Source organism: Dendrobates tinctorius, unplaced genomic scaffold (genome assembly GCF_039654945.1).
Source record: "Dendrobates tinctorius isolate UK_male_01 unplaced genomic scaffold, ASM3965494v1 ptg000035l, whole genome shotgun sequence".
In the NCBI taxonomy this organism is placed as follows: domain Eukaryota; kingdom Metazoa; phylum Chordata; class Amphibia; order Anura; family Dendrobatidae; genus Dendrobates; species Dendrobates tinctorius.
The window spans coordinates 58,829,525-58,850,559 of NW_027361703.1; the positions used below are offsets into that span (position 1 = coordinate 58,829,525).

Here is a 21,035-nt window from a genome sequence, read left to right on the forward strand (position 1 = left end):
TTCTTACAGTGCCCAGCATTGTAAGATTTCGTTTTAGCAATAGCTGCCCTAGTTGGTGCTATGTAAAAAGTTGTCACATCACATTTTAGCCTTAGTCCATACATCAAATCTGAAAAGCTCCATTCTCTGTGCAGCAAGCACATCATGTTCTGGACACCACAGATGCAAAGGGAGCAGAGTTCACGCTTACTGCGGAACATGGCGTACATTCCAAACATGTAACCTAGTTGACAGCAAAGGTCAGAGAACTGACACAACTAGAGATGAGCTCCACGACAACCTAACTGACTTATGGGGACGAGCTGATCACTATATAGCAGCTCTTCCACGCTCTAACAATGAAGCAGATTTATCCGCCACATTGAAATCGATGAACTGTTGTCCATGATCGTTACCAGAGACTATCTGCAAAGTACCTCACATTCCTGAGAAAGTGTGACCTGGCTGATACAATACAAAAAGGGTGGGGGAACAAGAGGCGCAATAGTGCCCTATCACTAGTGACACTACAATGTGAGTGGTGTAATGCAGTTCCACTCACCTATTCCAGTTGTGTGACCCACAACTGGCTTGAAGACATAACAGTATCAGCTGCTGCAGGACCTCCACCGACCAGTCCAAAGTGGAAAAACTGCCAGAGAATATGGGAAGCAAGATGTGCCACAGTCCGCGCTGCTGAATCCACAAAATCACCTGGGATGCAAGATGTAGTAACAAAGTACTTCTTTATTCCTTCTTGGAAGGAATAAAGAAGTACTTTGTTACTACATCTTGCATCCCAGGTGATTTTGTGGATTCAGCAGCGCGGACTGTGGCACATCTTGCTTCCCATATTCTCTGACCTGGCTGATGGCACAAAAGAGCTGTGATGCAAAGGATAAGGCAAAACTCTGCATCGCACAACGTCAACCAAATTCACATCTCGATCTTCCAGATCATCTCACTGTAAAAAGTCAACATTGTTTGACAAACTACTAGAAATCCGTGCAACTGCGGAGGAAGCTACAGTCAAAAAGCTCCTTTGTTAAGATGGAAACCCAACTAAAAATACTCCAAGCAGAAAGGGAAGCAGCAACAGCCCTCGCTAAACAAAGTAATTGAACAAGCACTAGGTCAAGATGCCAATATAGTAACATAGTAACATAGTTATTAAGGTAGAAAGGAGACTTTAAGTCCATCTAGTTCAACCCATATCCTATCCTAACTTGCCCTAACATGTTGATCCAGAGGAAGGCAAAAAAAACCCATGTGGCAAACCGTAAGCTTCACATTGGGGAAAAAAATTCCTTCCTGACTCCACATACGGCAATCAGACTAGCTCCCTGGATCAACGCAATATTAAGGAAACTAATGTATATACCCTCTAATATACTTTTCAAGAAAGGCATCCAGTCCCTTCTTAAATTTTAGTGGGGAATCACTCATTACAACATCATATGGAAGAGAGTTCCATAGTCTCACTGCTCTTACAGTAAAGAATCCGCGTCTGAGTATGCTTAAACCTTCTTTCCTCCAGACGTAGAGGATGCCCCCTTGTCCCCGTCACAGGTCTAAGAGTAAAAAGATCATTAGAAAGGTCTTGGTATTGTCCCCGCATATATTTATACATTGTAATAAGATCACCCCTAAGCCTTCGATTCTCCAAACTAAATAACCCCAAGTGTAATAACCTGTCTTGGTATTGCAGACCCCCTAGTTCCCTAATAACCTTGGTCGCTCTTCTCTGCACCCGCTCCAGTTCAGCTAGGTCTTTCTTATACACCGGAGACCAGAACTGTACACAGTATTCTAAGTGTGGTCGCACTAGTGACTTATATAGAGGTAAAATTATGTTCTCCTCATGAGCATCTATGCTTCTTTTAATGCATCCCATTATTTTGGACTGCCTCATTCCAGAAGTGGAGGACCCTGCTGTTAGCAGCTGATCCCAGCCGACTACGTGCTAAGACAACATCCGTACCAGCGTCACCTCTATTCTCCCACAGGAATGCACAGCAAGAGATGTCGCCACCTGACAAGGTAAGCTTTCAGCACAAGCCCGCAATTTAGGCCACAGCCAGCAGACCCTCTAGAGAAGAAACCACAGCTTACCCCTTGTGTCGCATGATTTTGTACTGATACATTCCACAAGGATACCACAAGTTAATCATGCAACTATGACTGGGAGATTGGACATGTATGACCTTGCCAGATACATGATTTGCAGGGAGTTAATGAACATCAGTCTCTCAAAGCTTGATGATTGCAAGGAGAACTATAAAGCATGGAAGTAGACCCTTCAAGCTTGATGATTGCGAGGAGAACTATAGAGCATGGAAGTAGACTCTTCAAGAGGTAAACCAAGAGCTTAACCTCACTGCCAAGGAACAACTGGGTTTGCTTGTTAAGTGGCTTAGGCCCAGAATCAGCAGAACACATTAAGACAATAAGAGCAGTTCATGTATTCAGTTGCAGGGCTTACGGCAGCACGGGAGAGACTGGAACAAATCTACAGTAGCTCAGAAGCCACAGAATGTGCCTTATTTAAGAGACTGCAAACATTTCCAGAGATAAGCAACAAGGACAACTGGAAACTTCAAGATCTAAGCAGCCTGCTAAAAGAAATAGAACTGGCAAAAATTAGACCCATGTCTTTCAGCACAGAATTATCTTGATACTGCTTATGGCATGAATCCAGTAGTGTCCAAGTTGACATACAACATGCAGGAAAAATGGGCAGACCACAGCTCAAGATACAAAAGACGGCATGACATGTACTTTCCTCCTTTTTGCATTTTTCCAGGTTCGTTGGTGATCAAGCTTTGAGTTCCTTTGTGACCAATTTGAAGAGACTGCCGTTCAACACTGCTTCAGCCTTCAGGATCCAGTCACTGACCCAAAGTTCTGCCCTGATGTCAGCACCCTCATCTCCGAATCCAAGGAGAAGTTTGGACAGTAGACAATTTGCTTGCTTCTCCAGACAGTCAAGGCTTGTTCACACCACTGCAAGGTTAGTCCACATTGTACAATGCTATCGCGATAAGGACAGTAACGCCAGTTGTCGCAGTTGGCACATCTGTCGTAAGCCTTAAGGGGGTTTTACACTAAGCGATATCGCTAGCAATATCGCTAAAACGTCACTGGTTTTGTGACGTTATAGCGATATCGCTATGTGTGATACTTACCAGCGACCGGCTCCCCCGCTGTCCATCGCTGATCGCGCGAGAATGTCCGGCTCCATTTCTCGTCGGGCGCTTCCTGCTGAGACTTCCTGCTGTGACGACGAGCGACGCGTGGATGCGGGCGGGAGGACGTCTTCATCGCTGTGTGTGAATGGTAAGTATCGTGCACTGCGTCGCTGCTGCATCGCTGTGAGGTCTTTCTGTATGAAAGCTCACTAGCGATCATTTAGCGATGCACCAGTGATCCTGACCGGGTGGGATCGCTGGTGCATCGCTAAATGTAAAAGGGCCTTTACTCTGCAGAAAACATTGGTCTGAGTGAACCATTTGTGATGCGTAATGTGCAGCAGAATGTTTCTTATAAGGAATTGGAATGTATACGTAAAAAGCAAGACATTCCTAAGAACAGCCTCATTGTTGACTTTAAATCCAGTAATTAACAAGAAGGGTTTACTGAGGGTTGGTAGTTGTTTAAACAAAGCAGTCACCATATCACCAAGCTACTAATAGGACATTACCATGAAAAGACCAAATATCAAGGCAGACATTTCACTGAAGGTGCTTTAAGAATTGCAGGCCTTTGGATTGTAAGAGTAAAGAGCAACATTTCCCATTTAACCCCTTCACGACCTTTGACGCCACGTAGGCGTCATGAAAAGTCGTGACAATACGACCCATGACGCCTATGTGGCATCATGAATTGATTGCCCCCCTGCGGGTCGGGTGACCGGGGTCACGGAAAGGTCACCCGACCCACACACAAAGGACCCTTCAGAGTTAACACCTGGGGGTGTGGCTTAGCCCCCACGTGCCTACGATCACTCTGATTGGCAGTTTCACTTTTAACTGCCAATCAGAGCGATTGTAATATTTCACCAATGAAAATTGGTGAAATATTACAATCCAGCCATGGCCGATGCTGAAATAGCATCGGACATGGCTGGACACCGAGACCCGACCCCCCCCCACACCGACTGACGGCACCGATCGGCTGCCGCCACCGTCTGACGGCACCAGCCCTCCGATCACCCCCTCTCACCCTCCGATCACCCCCTCTCACCCTCCTTTGTGCCTCCGATCTCCCGCTATCCATCCCGGTGTCCCGCCGTCCAGCGTCATGGGCGCCGCCATCTTAGAAGATGGCGGGCGCATGCGCAGTGCGCCGAATCGAATCTGCAATGCTGCAGATTCATTCATTTATTTTGATCACTATAATAAACTTTCATAGTGATCAAAATAAAAAAAAAGTAAATCACCGCCCCCCTTATCACCCCCATAGGTAGGGACAAGCCCTTTTTTTCCATAAGGGCTAGGGTTGGACCAAGGGCTAGGGTTGGACCAAGGGCTAGGGTTGGACCAAGGGCTAGGGTTGGACCAAGGGCTAGGGTTGGACCAAGGGCTAGGGTTGGACCAAGGGCTAGGGTTGGACCAAGGGCTAGGGTTGGACCAAGGGCTAGGGTTGGACCAAGGGCTAGGGTTGGACCAAGGGCTAGGGTTGGACCAAGGGCTAGGGTTGGACCAAGGGCTAGGGTTGGACCAAGGGCTAGGGTTGGACCAAGGGCTAGGGTTGGACCAAGGGCTAGGGTTGGACCAAGGGTTGGGATTACGGTTAGGCTTGTGGTTAGGGTTAGAGTTGGGATTTCGTTAGGGGTGTGTTGGGATTAGTGTTGTGGTTAGGGGTATGATTAGGGTTGGGATTAGGGTTAGGGGTCTGTTGAGGTTAGGGTTGGAGATAGAATTGAGGGGTTTCCACCGTTTAGGCATATCACGGGGTCTCCAAACGCGACATGGAGCCACCATTTATTCCAGCCAATTTTGCGTTCAAAAAGTCAAACGGTGCTCCCTCCATTTCGAGCCCCGACATGTGCCCAAACAGTGGTGTACCCCCACTTATGGGGTATCAGGGTACTCAGGAAAAATTACACAACAACTTTGGGGGTCTAATTTCTCCTGTTACCCTTGGGAAAATAAAAACATGGGGGCTAAAATAATTATTTTTGTGGAAAAAAATGAGTTTTTATTTTCACGGTTCTGCGCTATAAACTTCTGTGAAGCACTTGGGGTTCAACGTGCTCACCACACATCTAGATAAGTTCCTTGGGGGGTCTAGTTTTCAAAATGGGGTCACTTGTGGGGGGTTTCCACTGTTTAGGTACATCAGGGGCTCTGCAAATGTAACATGACGCCCATAGACCATTCCATCAAGTCGGCATTTCAAAGCGTCACTACTTCCCTTCCGAGCCCCAACGTGTGCCCAAACAGTGGTTCCCCCCCCAGTTATGGGGTACCAGCGTACTCAGGACACACTGAACAACAACCTCTGGGGTCCAAAATATCCTGTTACCCTTGTGAAAATAAAAAAAATAGTGGACTAAAAATCATTTTGAGGAAAAAAAATATTTTTTATTTTCAAGGCTCTGCGTTATAAACTTCTGTGAAGCACTTGGGGGTTCAAAGTGTTCACCTCACATCTAGATTAGTTCCTTGGGGGGTCTAGTTTCCAAAATGGGGTCATTTGTGGGGGGTTTCCACTGTTTAGGTACATCAGGGGGCTCTCCAAACGTGACATGACGCCCACAGACCATTCCGTCAAGTCGGCATTTCAAAACGTCACTACTTGCCTTCCGAGCCCCAAAGTGTGCCCAAACAGTGGTCCCCCCCACATATGGGGTACCAGCGTACTCAGGACAAGCTGGACAACAACTTTTGGGGTCCAATTTATCCTGTTACCCTTGTGAAAAAAAATAGCAGGCTAAAAAAATTTTTGAGGAAAAAAAAATATTTTTATTTTAACGGCTCTGCGTTATAAACTTCTGTGTAGCACCTGGGGGTTCAAAATGCTCACTATGCATATAGATAAGTTCCTTAGGGGGTCTAGTTTCCAAAATGGGGTCATTTGTGGGGGAGCTCCAAAGTTTACGCACACAGGGGCTCTGCAAACACGACATGGTGTCCGCTAACGATTGGAGCTAATTTTCCATTCAAAAAGTCAAATGACGCTCCTTCCCTTCTGAGCCATGCCGTGCGCTCAAACAGTGGTTTCTCCCCACATATTGGGTACCAGTGTACTCAGGACAAACTGGACAACAACTTTTGGGGTCCAATTTATCCTGTTACCCTTGGGAAAATAAAAAATAGCGGGCTAAAAAATCATTTGAGGAAAAAAAAATATATTTTTATTTTCATGGCTCTGCATTTATAAACTTCTGAGAAGCACTTGGGGATTCAGAGTGCTCACTACACATCTAGATAAGCTCCTTGGGGGTCTAGTTTCCAAAATGGGGTCACTTGTGTGGGTTTCTACTGTTTAGGCACACAGGGGCTCTGCAAACGCAACATGACGCCCGCAGAACAATCCATCAAAGTCTGCATTCCAAAATGGCGCTCCTTCCCTTCTGAGCTCTCCCGTGCTCCCAAACAGTGGTTCCCCCCCACATATGGGGGTATCGGTGTACTCAGGACAAATTGCACAACAACTTTTGTGGTTCAATTTCTCCTGTTAGCCTTGTGAAAATAAAAAATAGTGGGCTAAAAAATCATTTTTGAGCAAAAAAAAATGATTTTTAATTTTCACTGCTCTGCGTTATAAACTTCTGTGAAGCACTTGGGGGTTCAAAGTGCTCACCACACATCTAGATAAGTTCCCTCGAGGGTCTAGTTTCCAAAATGGGGTCACTTGTGGGGGAGCTCCAATGTTTAGGCACACAGGGGCTCTCCAAATGCGACATGGTGTCCGCTAACGATTGGAGCTAATTTTCCAATCAAAAAGTCACATGGCGCTCCTTCCCTTCCGGGCCCTGCCGTGCGCCCAAACAGTGGTTTATGACCACATATGAGGTATCAATGTACTCAGCAGAAATTGCCCAACAAATTTTAGGATCCATTTTATCCTGTTGCCCATGTGAAAATGAAAAAAACTGAGGCTAAATAAAATTTGTGAAAAAAAAAAAAAGTACTTTTTTTTACGGATCAATTTGTGAAGCACCTGGGGGTTCAAAGTGCTCACTATGCATCTTGATAAGTTCCTTGGAGGGTCTAGTTTCCAAAATGGGGTCACTTGTGGGGGAGCTCCAATGTTTAGGCACACAGGGGCTCTCCGCGACATGGCAACCGCTAAATATTCAAGCATATTTTCCATTCAAAAAGTAAAATGGCGCTCCTTGCCTTCTGAGCTCTGCCGTGCGCCCAAACAGTGGTTTATGACCACATATGAGGTATCAGTGTACTCAGAAGAAATTGCCCAACAAATTTTAGGATACATTTTATCCTGTTGCCCATGTGAAAATGAAAAAACTGATGCTAAAAGAAAATTTTGGTTGGAAAAATTAAAATGTCCATTTTTTCATTCCATGTTGCTTTAGTTCCTGTGAAGCACCTGAAGGGTTAATAATCTTCTTGAATGTAGTTTTGAGTAGCTTGAGGGGTGCAGTTTTTAGAATGGTGTCACTTTTGGGTATTTTCTGCTATATAGACCCCTCAAAGTGACTTCAAATGTGAGGTGGTCCCTAAAAAAAATGGTTTTGTAAATTTTGTTGTAAAAATGAGAAATTGCTGGTCAACTTTTAACCCTTATAACTTCCTAACGAAAAAAAATGTTGTTTCCAAAATTGTGCTGATGTAAAGTAAACATGTGGGAAATGTTATTTATTAACTATTTTGTGTCACATAACTCTCTGGTTTAACAGAATAAAAATTCAAAATTTGAAAATTGCAGAATTTTCACTAAATTTCCATTTTTTTCACAAATAAACGCAAAGATTAATCGACCTAAATTTACCACTAACATGAAGCCCAATATGTCACGAAAAAACAATCTCGGAATCGCTAGGATGCGTTGAAGCGTTCCTGAGTTATTACCTCATAAAAGGACATTGATCAGAATTGCAAAAAATGGCCAGGTCGTTAAGGTCAAAATAGGCTGGGTCATGAAGGGGTTAATTCATTGTTCAGTATCACAAGACAAGAGGAAAACTGCAACAGCAAATATCTGATCTGCTGGCTGATAGGATAAGCATAGAGCCACCATTTACTTATGTGGGTTGGACGTTTTTGGTCAATGCGCAGTCACCGCACACAAGACTGAAGAGAGCATTCTCCTGTTACCTCTATCCTACAACCCTCCATATTCTACCTCATCACTTCATCTGCCCCGACAGCTTACATCATCTCATCAAGGTACTGTGAATAGAACATGTTAAAATTCAACCGTGCATAGCGCTTAGCAGATTTATCATGTGCAGTCAGTGAAGCATAGGAGGGGAGGTTAACAAGTAACTATCTGCCACTGCTTGTAGAGATCCGTGCTCACATCCCTCAGATACATTTCACCCATCCACATCGGTAGCAGAATAAGTACATATGTAACAATCATTTCATACAAAAAAAGGAGATTTTTGTGTACTCACCGTAAAATCTCTTTCTCTTAGCCTTTAATTGGGGGACACAGAACCTTGGGTGTTATGCTGCTGTCCACTAGGAGGCGACACTATGCATAATCTGAAAAAGATTAACTTTGGCTCCTCCTCTGCAGTATACACCCCTGGACGGCGTCGGCCTTCTCCAGTTTTTGCTTAGTGTCGCAAGGAGGCACACCTTTTTTCTTCAGTTTTTTTTTTTTTTCCTTTTTTTCACCGGAAATACAGATGAAAAAAAGTGGGTCTCCAGCGAGACTCCCGGCATGGCTCCCTCCTCGGTCCCCTATTAGGGGTACCCGGTTGAGGTCGAGGTGGTTTTTCCCCCATGTCGCTCCCTCCCCAGTCCCTCGGGTCCTGGTTCGAGGTCGAGACCCCCCTCCTTCCCCAACCCCTTTAAGGGGTCTGGGTTGAGGTTGAGGCGAGGATGAAGACCCCCTGACGGTGACAGACGCACCCTCCCTAATCCCCCGCAGGGGGTATTAGGTTGAGACGTCTCAGGTAGGGTCGGAGATCAGGCAGCATTTCGCAGCTTCCAGGGACCCCAGGCTGGCTGAGGGATCCTGTTGGGGCCGGGGGAGGGTGCGGACTGGATGGCACAGCAGAGACAGGGCTTTTCTGCGTCCCTGTCTCTGCAACAGCAGCGGCTCCATAGCGCTTCAGGGGCCCCCCATACAAAAACCGCTACCCCTGCTACCCCCACCGCTATCCAGTCGACCATTCTGGGGGGGTCTGGTGCAAATCCGCCCCCCCCCCCCGGACTACCGCACCGCTCTGGAGCCCTCCTGGTCATCAGGCTTCTAATTTAGGCCGCGGCTTCGGCCTAGCTGAAGCCGCCGCCTTTTCCCCGCCCCCCGGATGACCAAAATGACACACTGGAGTTTCATAGAAGGGGCGGATTGAGGCAGAAAGGGGGCGTTTTTACACAGCCCAGCGCGCCCTTTTCAGCTCTCCGCCCCCTCCTCCCTCTCCTCAGAGCCCCGGTGGCCATTTTTTCTGGATGAGATCCAGGAGAGGAGCATCACAGCGGTCTCTGGGGGGCACAGAACTGGGATCTGTCGGCGCTGGACCTAGGGGCACACCGGTGGGGTAAGCTCACAGCTGGGTTCTCATTACTCAGCTGTGAATCTACTTCCTACAAGGCTTTCTGTGAGTTCCCTCTGCGTAGCCACCCCTGTACGATCCCTTATAGCCAGCCTCTGTGCACTATGCCGGGCTCAAGGAAGAGAACCAGGCAGGAATGTTTCTATGCATTCTGTACAGCCTGCAAAGCCACGCTCCCTAGTGGCAGCACGTATCCGCACTGCCGGGACTGCATCCAGAACTCTGGGTCAGAACCCCAGGGAGTCCCTACTGACGCTTCAGTGTCACAGGCCACGCTGGAATGGGCAACTCAGATGTCTCAGTCTATGTCACAGTCCATAGACAACCTAACTGCTACATTACTGCAAGCTCTGCAGAGTCTGGCCCCGGCTATGGCTATTATCAGTGTAGGAGACTGTACTAGAAGTTCTAAAAAAGCCACATCTACCCCAGTTCATGTGCAAGCGATCACCTTATTTGGCACAGGTAGAGTCCGTTTGCTTGAGCCTACAATGCTGGTATTGAAGGAAGAATCGCTGACATCAGAAGCCATGCCAGATTTATCAGAAAGCAAGTCCTCAGTAGAGCCCAGACTGCTCAGATTTTTCCTTCTAGCTGGACTAGTTTTCTTAATGGCTTTGGGCTGTGGAGGGAAAAAAAAACAAAAAAAAAAAAAACACGTTCATCATGTATTACATATTGACAATAAGGATTTCATTTACTTCACACAAGGATATTTTCTGCCAACAAGGCCTTTAACCCCTTCATGACAGAGCCTTTCGTTTTTGCATTTGTTTTTTGCTCCCCTTGTTCCCAGTGCCATAATTTTTTTTTATTTTCCCGTCAATATGGCCTTGTGAGGATTACTTTTTTTTGTGGGACAAGTACTTTTGGACACCTTTGGTTTAACCATGTCATGTACAGTACTGGAAAATGGGGAAAAAAATCCAAGTGCAGTGAAATTGCAAAAAAAGTGCAATCAGACAACTTTTTGGGGGATTTTTTTTTTTAACCATGTTCAAATGCTAAAACTGACCTGTGATTATGATTTTCAACATGTCTAGGTTCTTTTTTATCCAAGTGTTGAAAAAAAATCCAGTTTGTATAAAAAAAAAAAAAATTGCACCATTTTCCGAGTCCAGTAGCTTCTCCATATTTTGTGATCTCGGGTTTGGTGAAGGCTTATTTTTTGCATGCCGAGCTGACGTTTTTAATGATACCATTTTGCTGCAGTTACAGTGGCTGTGTTCTAACTTACAAAGAGTGAGCCTGAGCATAGGACTTCCCTCTCCATTATGTTCATATACCAAAATAGGGCACATGGACAGTGGTTATTTTAGCGACAACCCCCTTCAAGCTCTTGACACACTTTTGAGTACAAGAAAGACGGTACAGTCACATCTTGTTGACAAAAGGTCCGTGGCTCATAACAGATAGAAACCAGACTTGATGTAAATGAAACATCAAGATGTTTCTTGAATCACCGAGTATTGACAAGCGTGTAACACTTGGGCAGAGTCCTTCATCAGGCTACAAGTTTAGCCTCATACATCCGCATTTCACAGTCCATTAAGAATGCAGTGTCTACTCCCGACCTGAACTAAGCCTCATATATGACTATGAGGCTGTTAGTTTGGATCATGGGACCCACAGTTGTGTGTGGGCAGCCAAAGTGTCTGAAATCTAAGGCAGAAACCCTACACAGATTTTCTTCAGATTCCTACACCATCCACCTTATGAAGATTCTATGTTGCGTTTATGAAGCCCTGACAGGACTGGTGGGAACATAATTTTTCTTATACATTAAAGCCAAATTGTGCTCTACATACAAAGCTCATACATGGAGAACAGGTACTGGTGCAATTACCTTCTCCACAGCCAAGCGGTTGTTTTTCGTGGGTACAGCAGGTGCCTTCACCGGTTGTAGCTTGCTTACACTTTTACCACTGCTTGCCAATAAACCACCACTTTTTATTTGAGCAGGTTTACTTTTCAGTGCCAGTGGGGATGACGTGTGACTCTTCACCAGTTTTGGTACATTCAGGGGGCTAGTGAGATTCTGAGACTTCACACTACATGAATTTTCAGCCTTTTTGCTAGATGTAGTAAGTCTTTGCTGAACTGCGGGAGGTAGCTGGTGGAATGGACTTTCCTCTATACAATAAGTCTCTCTTTTAATCTCCACTGGAGTTTTACAGACCGCATTAAAGTCATCAAAAAGATTCAGTTTCAACTTTGACTCCTGAACAAATTTCTCTACGGTTGGGTTTGGTACGGTCTTTGGAGGCTCCTCTTTCTTTTGGTCATCGCTAACAAAAGATTCCAGCTGGAGGGCAAGTAAATGGGCTTCTTTAAAAATCTCAACAAATTTATCCCCGCTCAGGGGACTCCATAGCACCGGTTCAGTATTCAGAGGAGAGACCCTCTCTTCAGACGACTGACTCTGTACTACAGCACTAACACATTTCTCTCTATGCCCAACTGGCCCAATGAACACTTCGTCATCGTTGTCTTCTTTAACACTATTGTAACAAGAAAAAAACATGCAAGTATGAATGTAGTACATGACCAGAATCTCAGAATAAATTCAATGAGGACGACACGTTACCTTGTAGGAGACAGTGATATATCAAAATCAAATTTTTCGTCTGTCAACAGGGTAAAAGCTAAAACCAGAAAGATCAGAGAGCATTTTAGAAAAATAAAGTATACCATCAAAACAAAATGGTAAACATATTACCCATGCCTATTTTCCCTAAACAAGGAATGGGCAACACTTCACATAATAGAACATACTAATCCTATAGTCTCTACACTATATCAGATTAAAAAGTGTTTGCAAAAGTTTTATAAAACGAATACCTTTATTTTAAACATCTCTAAAATACATATAAATGCAAGTACAAAAAAAAAAAAAAAAAAAAAAAAAAAGGTGCTTCAAACCACACACATAAAGAGGCCAGCTAGAGCATGACGTATATACCGTATACACAGGGATGTGTCTGTGAGATGAAACACATGAGATATTGGCTGTCTTAAAACAATTACTGAGATGCAGTCAGACTGTTGTGATAATCCAATGACACACCGCTGCTGCCCTAAATTTGCACAGCTGCATCCATATGAAGACTGATCCACATTACCACCTATCTAACCATAAGATCTCAATCTATATTATGGATTTAGCATACATATATTAACCTGCTGTGTCAAATTGCACATGCATAAGAAGATGGAGTATCTGTGCTATACAACGAAAGAGGACTAAAGCAATACCAGAATTATTTTACTGCGTGTTGAAACACAGCACAAAGTGCCATTAGTGTGTCACCAATATATTACACTTGTAGAGTATAGTACCCCATGCGTACACATTACCTGGGTTTGCGCCGCTCAAAGAATACGCTGCCAAGTGACATGCTGAGCCTCCGGGCCCCGACGCGCGTTTTGCGAGTGCTTATTCCTGGGGGCATGTCTAAGTGTGTGTGGTTTGAGGCACCTTGTTCATTTTTTATTTGCATCTATGTGTATTTTAGAGTTGTTTAAAATAAAGATTTGTTTTATAAGACTTTTGCAAACACTTCTTAATCTGATATAGTGTAGATAGAGACTATAGGATTAGTATGTTCCATCAAAACAAAACGTAGAATTTGGGTGGAAGGGGGTTATAAGAATTATAAGGATAAAAACCTTTCAATTCTACTCCAACCCAACTCATACCTTGAGGACAGACATACAAATTGCATCCTTGGGATGTTGGTTTATCATATACAGATAAAAGCTTGGGAAACCATGAATTTGTTTTTATAAGAAAAACCTAAATGCACACAGATAGTAAACACAGATGAAAAACTGATCCTGCAGATGGATTAAAAATTGGTCTTTTTTTTTGCATAATTTTGATTTTTTCTAATATCCAAGTAGTATCATTTCTCCATGCGGAGAATGACATGCTAGGCATGTCGAGATGAGGAGACTTAAAGCTGCAATGCTCATCTGGGAAATATGCTAATTGTCTCTTCAGAGAGGAAGAGGACTAGAACTCTAGTGCCACCTATTGGAAGTTGCAATCCTAAAAGTCAATGTCGACCCTGTAACGAGCCTTGTTACATGACTTAGGATAAAAGCCAAGCCAGAATCTCAATTTGCAGACACTGTTTCGGGGTACTGCCCCTCGTCAGTGCAAAGTGTGAGATCTGGTCTGCAAATTGAGATTCTGGCTTGGCTTTTATCCTAAGTCATGTAACAAGGCTCGTTACAGGGTCGACATTGACTTTTAGGATTGCTACTTCCAATAGGTGGCACTAGAGTTCTAGTCCTCTTCCTCTCTGAAGAGACAATTTGCATGATTTCTTCTAACAAACTGATCTGTGAATGGGGCCTTAGAGAAGTCAACAGATTGGGGTCATAAAAAAAAAAAAAAAAAAAAGGCCACTCAGCAAAAACGTCCCCATGCTTACTGCCTTCTACATAACCCATTTACACAATACCTGGAACTGTAGAAACTAAAGCACCTCCAGAACGAAACAAAACGTGTCACAAGGCTAAAACTGATAGCAGGGAATGTCCATCAAAACGACATTGCATGAAAGTTGACCATCCTGATCCTAACCCACGCCATCACCTGCACTTGGAATTTCAACACCTGATCCTTTTATTTCGGTGGAGATAAGTCACAGGCAGAAGTTCTCTCCCATCAGTTGAAAACACACGAATACTCGGCCAGGCGCTAATATGCATGGCAGGTGAGATCGGTGAATATTAATTTGACAGTGTCTTGCCCAAGGGTCAGCTTAAAGGGGTGACCCACTGCTGGGTCTCATTTAAAATAAATACAGTGGATACTTGCCTCACACAGTGACCATTCCAACCATGTGGGATATCCCCGGTGGGTCACGAGACATTGTCGTCAGCTGCTTGCGCCGATTGCCTGCATTCTTTACCATTTCAACAGAACAGACGCTTGATGTGATGAAATGTTGATGAGTTGCAGCTGGTCAGAGGTCACTGACTGTCTGCAGCAGATCCATGACCTGTCAGGAATATCAGACATTGCTGGAATGGTGCTGCTGAATGTATCTTCTGTTTGTATTTTAATCGGGGCTGTAAAGCGATTAAGCTGTGGGTCTCCAGGAGAGGATAGACCCTTTAACAGCCTATTGGGCTCTGAAGAGATCATATCTATCTTCCTGAAAACATCCAAGTTATTGACAGATATTTCATTTTAAATGAAGACATTCACACAATATAAAAAGTTAGATTTACTCACCTCCAGACGCATCCATTACGGAAAAAAAATCTTCATTTACACTACCTATAGAAAGAACACACCATTAGCATGCAGCACATCTGTAGTTCCAGCAGTGCTTCTAAAGCCCCCGTTACACATAACGATGTCCCAGCGATCCCACCAACGATCCGACATGATGGGATTGCTGGGACATCATTAGGCTGATCGCTGGTGAGCTGTCACAAGACAGCGCCTCTAGTGATCAGGATCAGCGACGCTGGTTTGTAATGTAAACATCAGGTATCCAGGAGCCGCTGCTCCTGGATACCCGCTGTTTACCTTGGAAACCAGCGTACACGCTGGTTTCTAAGGTAAACATCGGGTATCCAGGAGCCGCGCGGCTCCTGGATAACCCGATGTTTACCTTAGAAACCAGCGTTGCTGATCGCTGGTCTCTCGCTGCCACACGCAGCGATGCGTGCTGGCCAGGGGGATACCAGCGACCGAAAAACGGCCCAGGCCAATCGAGCACGATCAGCGATAACCGGCAGGGGGGCCGGTCGCTGATCCCCGACACACACAACGATCTCCCTGGCGAGATCGCTGATGTGTCACAAAATCAGCGATCTCGCTAGCACGATCGCTGTGTGTGACGGGGCCTTAACAGTGATCTGAGAAAAGAGACAGTCACCAGTCTTTTCACATTCAGCTTAGTCATAGTAGGAATATTCACCCCGGAAAGCAATACTTTATGTTTGCATGGAACAAACTCCCTCCCTCACCTGGCTTCATTTCATGGACATTTGAATGATATAAGTTTGAACAGAGCATGTCAGATATGACATCATTTGAAGTGACATTTAAAGTGATACATGAGAAATATACCAGAAATAGTCCAGAAATCAGTCAGACAGAAGACTAACCACTGCTTTCTTTTTTTTTTACTCTGCTCTTTAACCATGCTTACATTTGCCCTCACCGTTTTTGCTCCACTAATCTTCACTCTCCTTCTCTATCCACAAACCCCTGCACCCTCGAACCAAATAACCATCTCCCCCTCTCTCACCCTCCCACCTCGCTTTATCTGCAGACATACTCCTTAACCTCAGACCTCTCCTACTAAAATACAATACAAGACGTTCACTCTCCTTCACCCACCTGCTTTCCCTTTCTCTGCTTCTTCTCACTGCTGGTGACATTTCCCCCAATCCTGCCCCCCCCCCCCCCCCCCGCCTCATACATCCCACTAATCCCCACCCCTATCTTTCTCACACTAAGACAAACTACCACAATCCCTCACACTTAAAACCTGTGCCATTGACCCCCTTCCCTCCCCCTCTTTCTGGAGCACTTTGGAATGCTCGCTCCATCTGCAACAAGCTCCACGTGATCCACGACCTCTTTACCTCCCGCAACCTCTCCTTCCTGGCCCTCACTGAGACCTGGCTGACACCCCCTGACACGGCCTCCCCGGCCGCACAGAGTTATGGCGGCCTCCACTTTACCCACACTCCTCGCCCTAGTAACAGACAAGGTGGAGGAGTGGGTTTCCTCCTTTCTAAAAACTGCTCGTTCAACCCTATCCAACCCCCACCCTCCCTTCTTTCGAGGTTCACTATCCGTATTTACTCTCCCTCTAATCTCCAAATGGCTGTCATATACTGGCCACCGGGCTCAGCCACTGCCTTCATTGACCAATTCTCCACCTGGCTCCTCCACTTTCTCTCTGCTGACATCCCCACCATCCTCATGGGGGACTTAAACATCCCCATTGACACCCACCAGCCTCCAAACTCCTGTCACTTACCTCATCCTTTGGACTTACTCAGTGGTCCTCCACAGCCACCCACACAGATGGACATACATTAGACCTCATCTTCACCCGCCTCTGTTCCCTATCTAATCTCACAACCTCTCCCTTCCCCCTATCTGACCACTATCTACTCACCTTCTCATCTGCCCCCCACGTCCAGCCATTAGCACATCCTCGCAGAAACCTCGCACACCTAGACATGCACAGACTCTTCTACCTCTGTCCTCCATATCTTCGCTCCACAACACGGACAGTGCCACCACTTTCTACAACGCCACCCTCACATCAGCCATAGACTCAGTCGATCCTCTCATGCATGGCAAAATGCGACAAACCAATAGGCAACCCTGGCAAACAACCTCACCAAAAAACTTCGACAAGCATCCAGGGTCACGGAGCAGCATTGGAAGAAAACATGCCTGCCAGATGACTTCACTGCTTTCAAACAAACTACACTTGCCTTTAACCCCTTAACCGCCGATACGCCTTTTAACGGCAGTAATTAACCCCTTCACCCCCAAGGGTGGTTTGCACGTTCATGACCGGGCCAATTTTTACAATTCTGACCACTGTACCTTTATGAGGTCATAACTCTGGAACGCTTCCATGGATCCCGGTGATTCTGACATTGTTTTCTCATGACATATTGTACTTCACGTTAGTGGTAAAATTTCATTCAAATAACTTGCGTTTATTTGTGAGAAAAACGGAAATTTGGCGAAAATTTTGAAAATTTCGCAATTTTCCAACTTTGAATTTTTAAGCCCTTAAATCACAGAGATACGGCACACAAAAAACTTGATAACTAACATTTCCCACATCTTTACTTTACATCAGCACAATTTTGGAACCAAAATTTTTTTTTGTTAGGAAGTTATAAGGGTTAAAAGTTGACCAGCGATTTCTCATTTTTACAACACCATTTTATTTTTAGGACCACATCACATTTGAGGTCACTTTGAGGGGTCTACATGATAGAAAATACCCAAAAGTGACACCATTCTAAAAACTGCACCCCTTAAGGTGCTCAAAACCACATTCAAGAAGTTTATTAACCCTTTAGGTGCGTCACAGGAATTTTTTTGAATATTTAAAAAAAAAAAAAAAAAAAAAAAAATGAACATTAACTTTTTTTCACAAAAAAAATACTTCAGGTTCAATTTTTTTTTATTTTACCAAGGGTAACAGGAGAAATTGGACTGCAAAAGTTATTGTGCAATTTGTCCTGAGTACGCCGATACCTGATATGTGGGGGGGAACGACTGTTTCGGCGCATGGCAGAGCTCAGAATGGAAGGAGAGCCGTTTGACTTTTTCAATGCAAAATTGGCTGGAATTCAGATCGGACGCCATGTCACGTTTGGAGAGTCCCTGATGTACCTAAACAGTGGAAAGAAAACCCCCTACAAGTGACCCCATTTTGGAAACTAGACCCCCCCCCAAGGAACTTATCTAGATATGTGGTGAGAACTTTGAACCCACAAGGGCTTTACAGAAGTTTATAACGTACAGCGGTACAATTAAAAAATCATTTTTTCCACAAAAATGATCTTTTCACCCTCAATTCTTATTTTTCCAAGGGTAACAGGACCCTAAAAGTTATTTTGCAATTTGTCCTGAGTACGCAGATACCCCACATGTGGGGGTAAAACACTATTTGGGAGCATGGCAGAGCTCGGAAGGGAAGCAGCGCCATTTGACATTTTTGGCTGGAATTGAGATCGGACACCATGTCGCGATTGGAAAACCCCTGATGTACCAAAACTGTGGAAACCTCCCACAAATGACACCATTTTGGAAACTAGACCCCCTAAGGAACTTCTATAGATGTGTGGTGAGCACTTTGAACCCCCAAGGGCTTCACAGAAGTTTATAACGCCCGGGCATGAAAATAAAAAAATTGTATTTTTTCCACAAACATGATCAATTAGTCCCCAATTTTTTCATTTTCCCAAGGGTAACAGGAGAAATTGGACCCCAAAAGTTGTTGTCCAATTTTTCATGAGTACGCTGACACCCCATATGTGGGAGAAAACTACTGTATGGACACACGTCGGGGCTCGGAAGGGAAGCAGTGCCATTTTGGAATGCAGACTTTGATGGAATGGTCTGCGGGTGTCATGTGCGTTTGGAGAGCCCCTGATGTACCTAAACTATTGAAACTCCCCACAAGTGACCCCATTTTGGACACTAGGCCCCCCCACGGAACTTATCTAGATGTGTGGTGAGCACTTTGAACCCCCAAGTGCTTCACAGAAGTTTATAACGCTCGGACGTGAAAATAAAAAAATAATTTTTTTGCCACAAAAATGATATTTTTGCCCCCAATTTTTTAATTTTCCTAAGGGTAACAGGAGAAATTGGACCCCAAAAATTCTTTTGCAATGTGACCCGAGTAGGCCGATACCCTACATGTGGGGGTAAAACACTGTTTGGGCGCATGGCAGAGCTTGGAAGGGAAGGAGCACCATTTGACTTTTTCAACTCAGAATTGGCTGGAATTGAGATCAGACGCCATGTTGCATTTGGAGAGCCCCTGATGTGCCCAAACAGTGGAAACCCCCAATTCTAACTCCAACCCGAATCCAAACACACCCCTAACCCTAATGGAAAAATGGAAATACATACTTTTTTTATTTTATTATTTTTCCCTAACTAAGGGGTTGATAACGGGGGGTTTGATTTACTATTTATGGCGGTTTTTATATTTGGCAGCTGTCGCACGCTAAAAGACGCTTTTTATTGTAAAAATAGTTTTTGCATCACCACATATTGAGAGCTATAATTTTTCCGTATTTTGACCGACCGTGTCATGTGAGGTCTTATTTTTTGCGGGACGAGTTGACGTTTTTATTGGTACCATTTTCAGGCACGTGACATTTTTTGATCGCTTTTTATTCCGATTTTTGGGACGCAGAATGAACAAAAACCAGCGTTTCATTAATTTCTTTTGGGGGGGGGTGCGTTTACACCGTTCCGCGTGCGATAAAATTGATAAAGCGGTTTTATTCTTCGGGTCAGTACAGTTACAGCGATACCTCATTTAGGTCGTTTTTTTATGTTTTGTCGGTTTTATGCAATGAAAACCATTTTATATAAAAAATTATTTTTGCATCGCTTTATTCTGCGAGCTATAACTTTTTTATTTTTTCGCTGATGATGCTGTATGGCAGCTCGTTTTTTGCGGGACAAGATGACGTTTTCAGCGGTACCATGGATATTTATATGCGTCTTTTTGATCGCGCGTTATTACACTTTTTGTTTGGCGGTATGATAAATCATTTTTTGCTTCGTTTTTTATTTTTATTTTTTAAGGGGTTCGCTAAAGGGGTTAACTAATGGGACAGTTTTATAAGGCGGGTCGTTACAGACCCGGTGATACCTAATATGTGTACTTTTATTGTTTTTTTTTTTATTTCCAAAAAATGGATTTATTTGGGGGAATATTTTTTTTTTTTTCTAATTTGGCGATTTTTTTGAATTTATTTTAACACTTTTTTATTTTATTTTTTTTTTTAACTTTATTAAATAGTCCCAGGTGGGACATCACTGTCCTGTGACAGATCACTGTGACAGATCAGCGATCTGTCACAAGCAGTGCAGAAGGCTTCCTCATGCCTGCGCTTTGCAGGCACTGAGGAAGCCAGCTTCCTGCAGGCCCCAGTCACCATCTTGGATTCGGGGGCCTGCAGGAAAGGAGCCCCCCGCAGCAGCGCTGCACATTGCGCTGCCGTGGGGGGCTCAGGGAAGCACGGAGGGAGCCCCCTCCCTGCCGATGCTTCCCTTTAACCCCCGGTACACCACGATCATGTTTGATCGCGGTGTGCAAGGGGTTAACGCGTCGGGGGCAGTCCGTGACCGCCCCTGACACATTGTGCCGGGTGTCAGTTGTGATAATCAGCTGACACCTAGCTGCGATCATCGGCGCTCACCACGTGGGCGCCGCTGATTGCGGTAGACGTACTATCCCATCCATGGGCATAGGGGCCCGGGTCCCATGGACGGGATAGTACGTCTGATGTCAGGAAGGGGTTAAGGGTACTTAAACCACAGCGCAGTTAATTCAAGGCATTGTGGAGTAAGTAAATAGCGCCCCCAGTGTCGGATTTTCTCCGGGGTCTCGGCTGCAGGGGGTAGCCGAGACCCCAGAGAACATGAATAAAAAAGCCGCGATTTTGTATTTAAATTCTCTTTCCTCTGATGTGATCGCACATCAGAGAAGAGAGAAATAGGGTCCCCAATCCCCCCCAGGTACCTCTCCGTGCTCCAGGGTCTCCTCCCGGTGGTCCTGTGTCCCGCCGGCATCCTCCGGTGGGCGCCGCCATCTTGGATGCGAAG

At 44.8% G+C, this 21,035-nt stretch overlaps 1 protein-coding gene across 3 annotated transcripts in view; it reads right to left on the reverse strand.

The window, feature by feature from the left end:
• Positions 1-21,035, reverse strand: part of GTSE1 (G2 and S-phase expressed 1) — a 64,534-nt gene that overhangs the window by 36,373 nt on the left and 7,126 nt on the right. For 2 of the 3 annotated variants that reach the window (XM_073573511.1, XM_073573510.1), the window contains exons 2-5: positions 14,925-14,969; positions 12,264-12,321; positions 11,523-12,177; positions 10,128-10,298 (exon numbers count right to left, since the gene is read on the reverse strand). In XM_073573511.1, the coding sequence (XP_073429612.1) occupies positions 10,128-10,298; positions 11,523-12,177; positions 12,264-12,321; positions 14,925-14,940 (900 nt within the window). In that variant the 5' untranslated portion in view covers positions 14,941-14,969. The remainder of the gene's footprint in view (positions 1-10,127; positions 10,299-11,522; positions 12,178-12,263; positions 12,322-14,924; positions 14,970-21,035) is intronic. The other variant, XM_073573512.1, reaches the window with a different exon arrangement.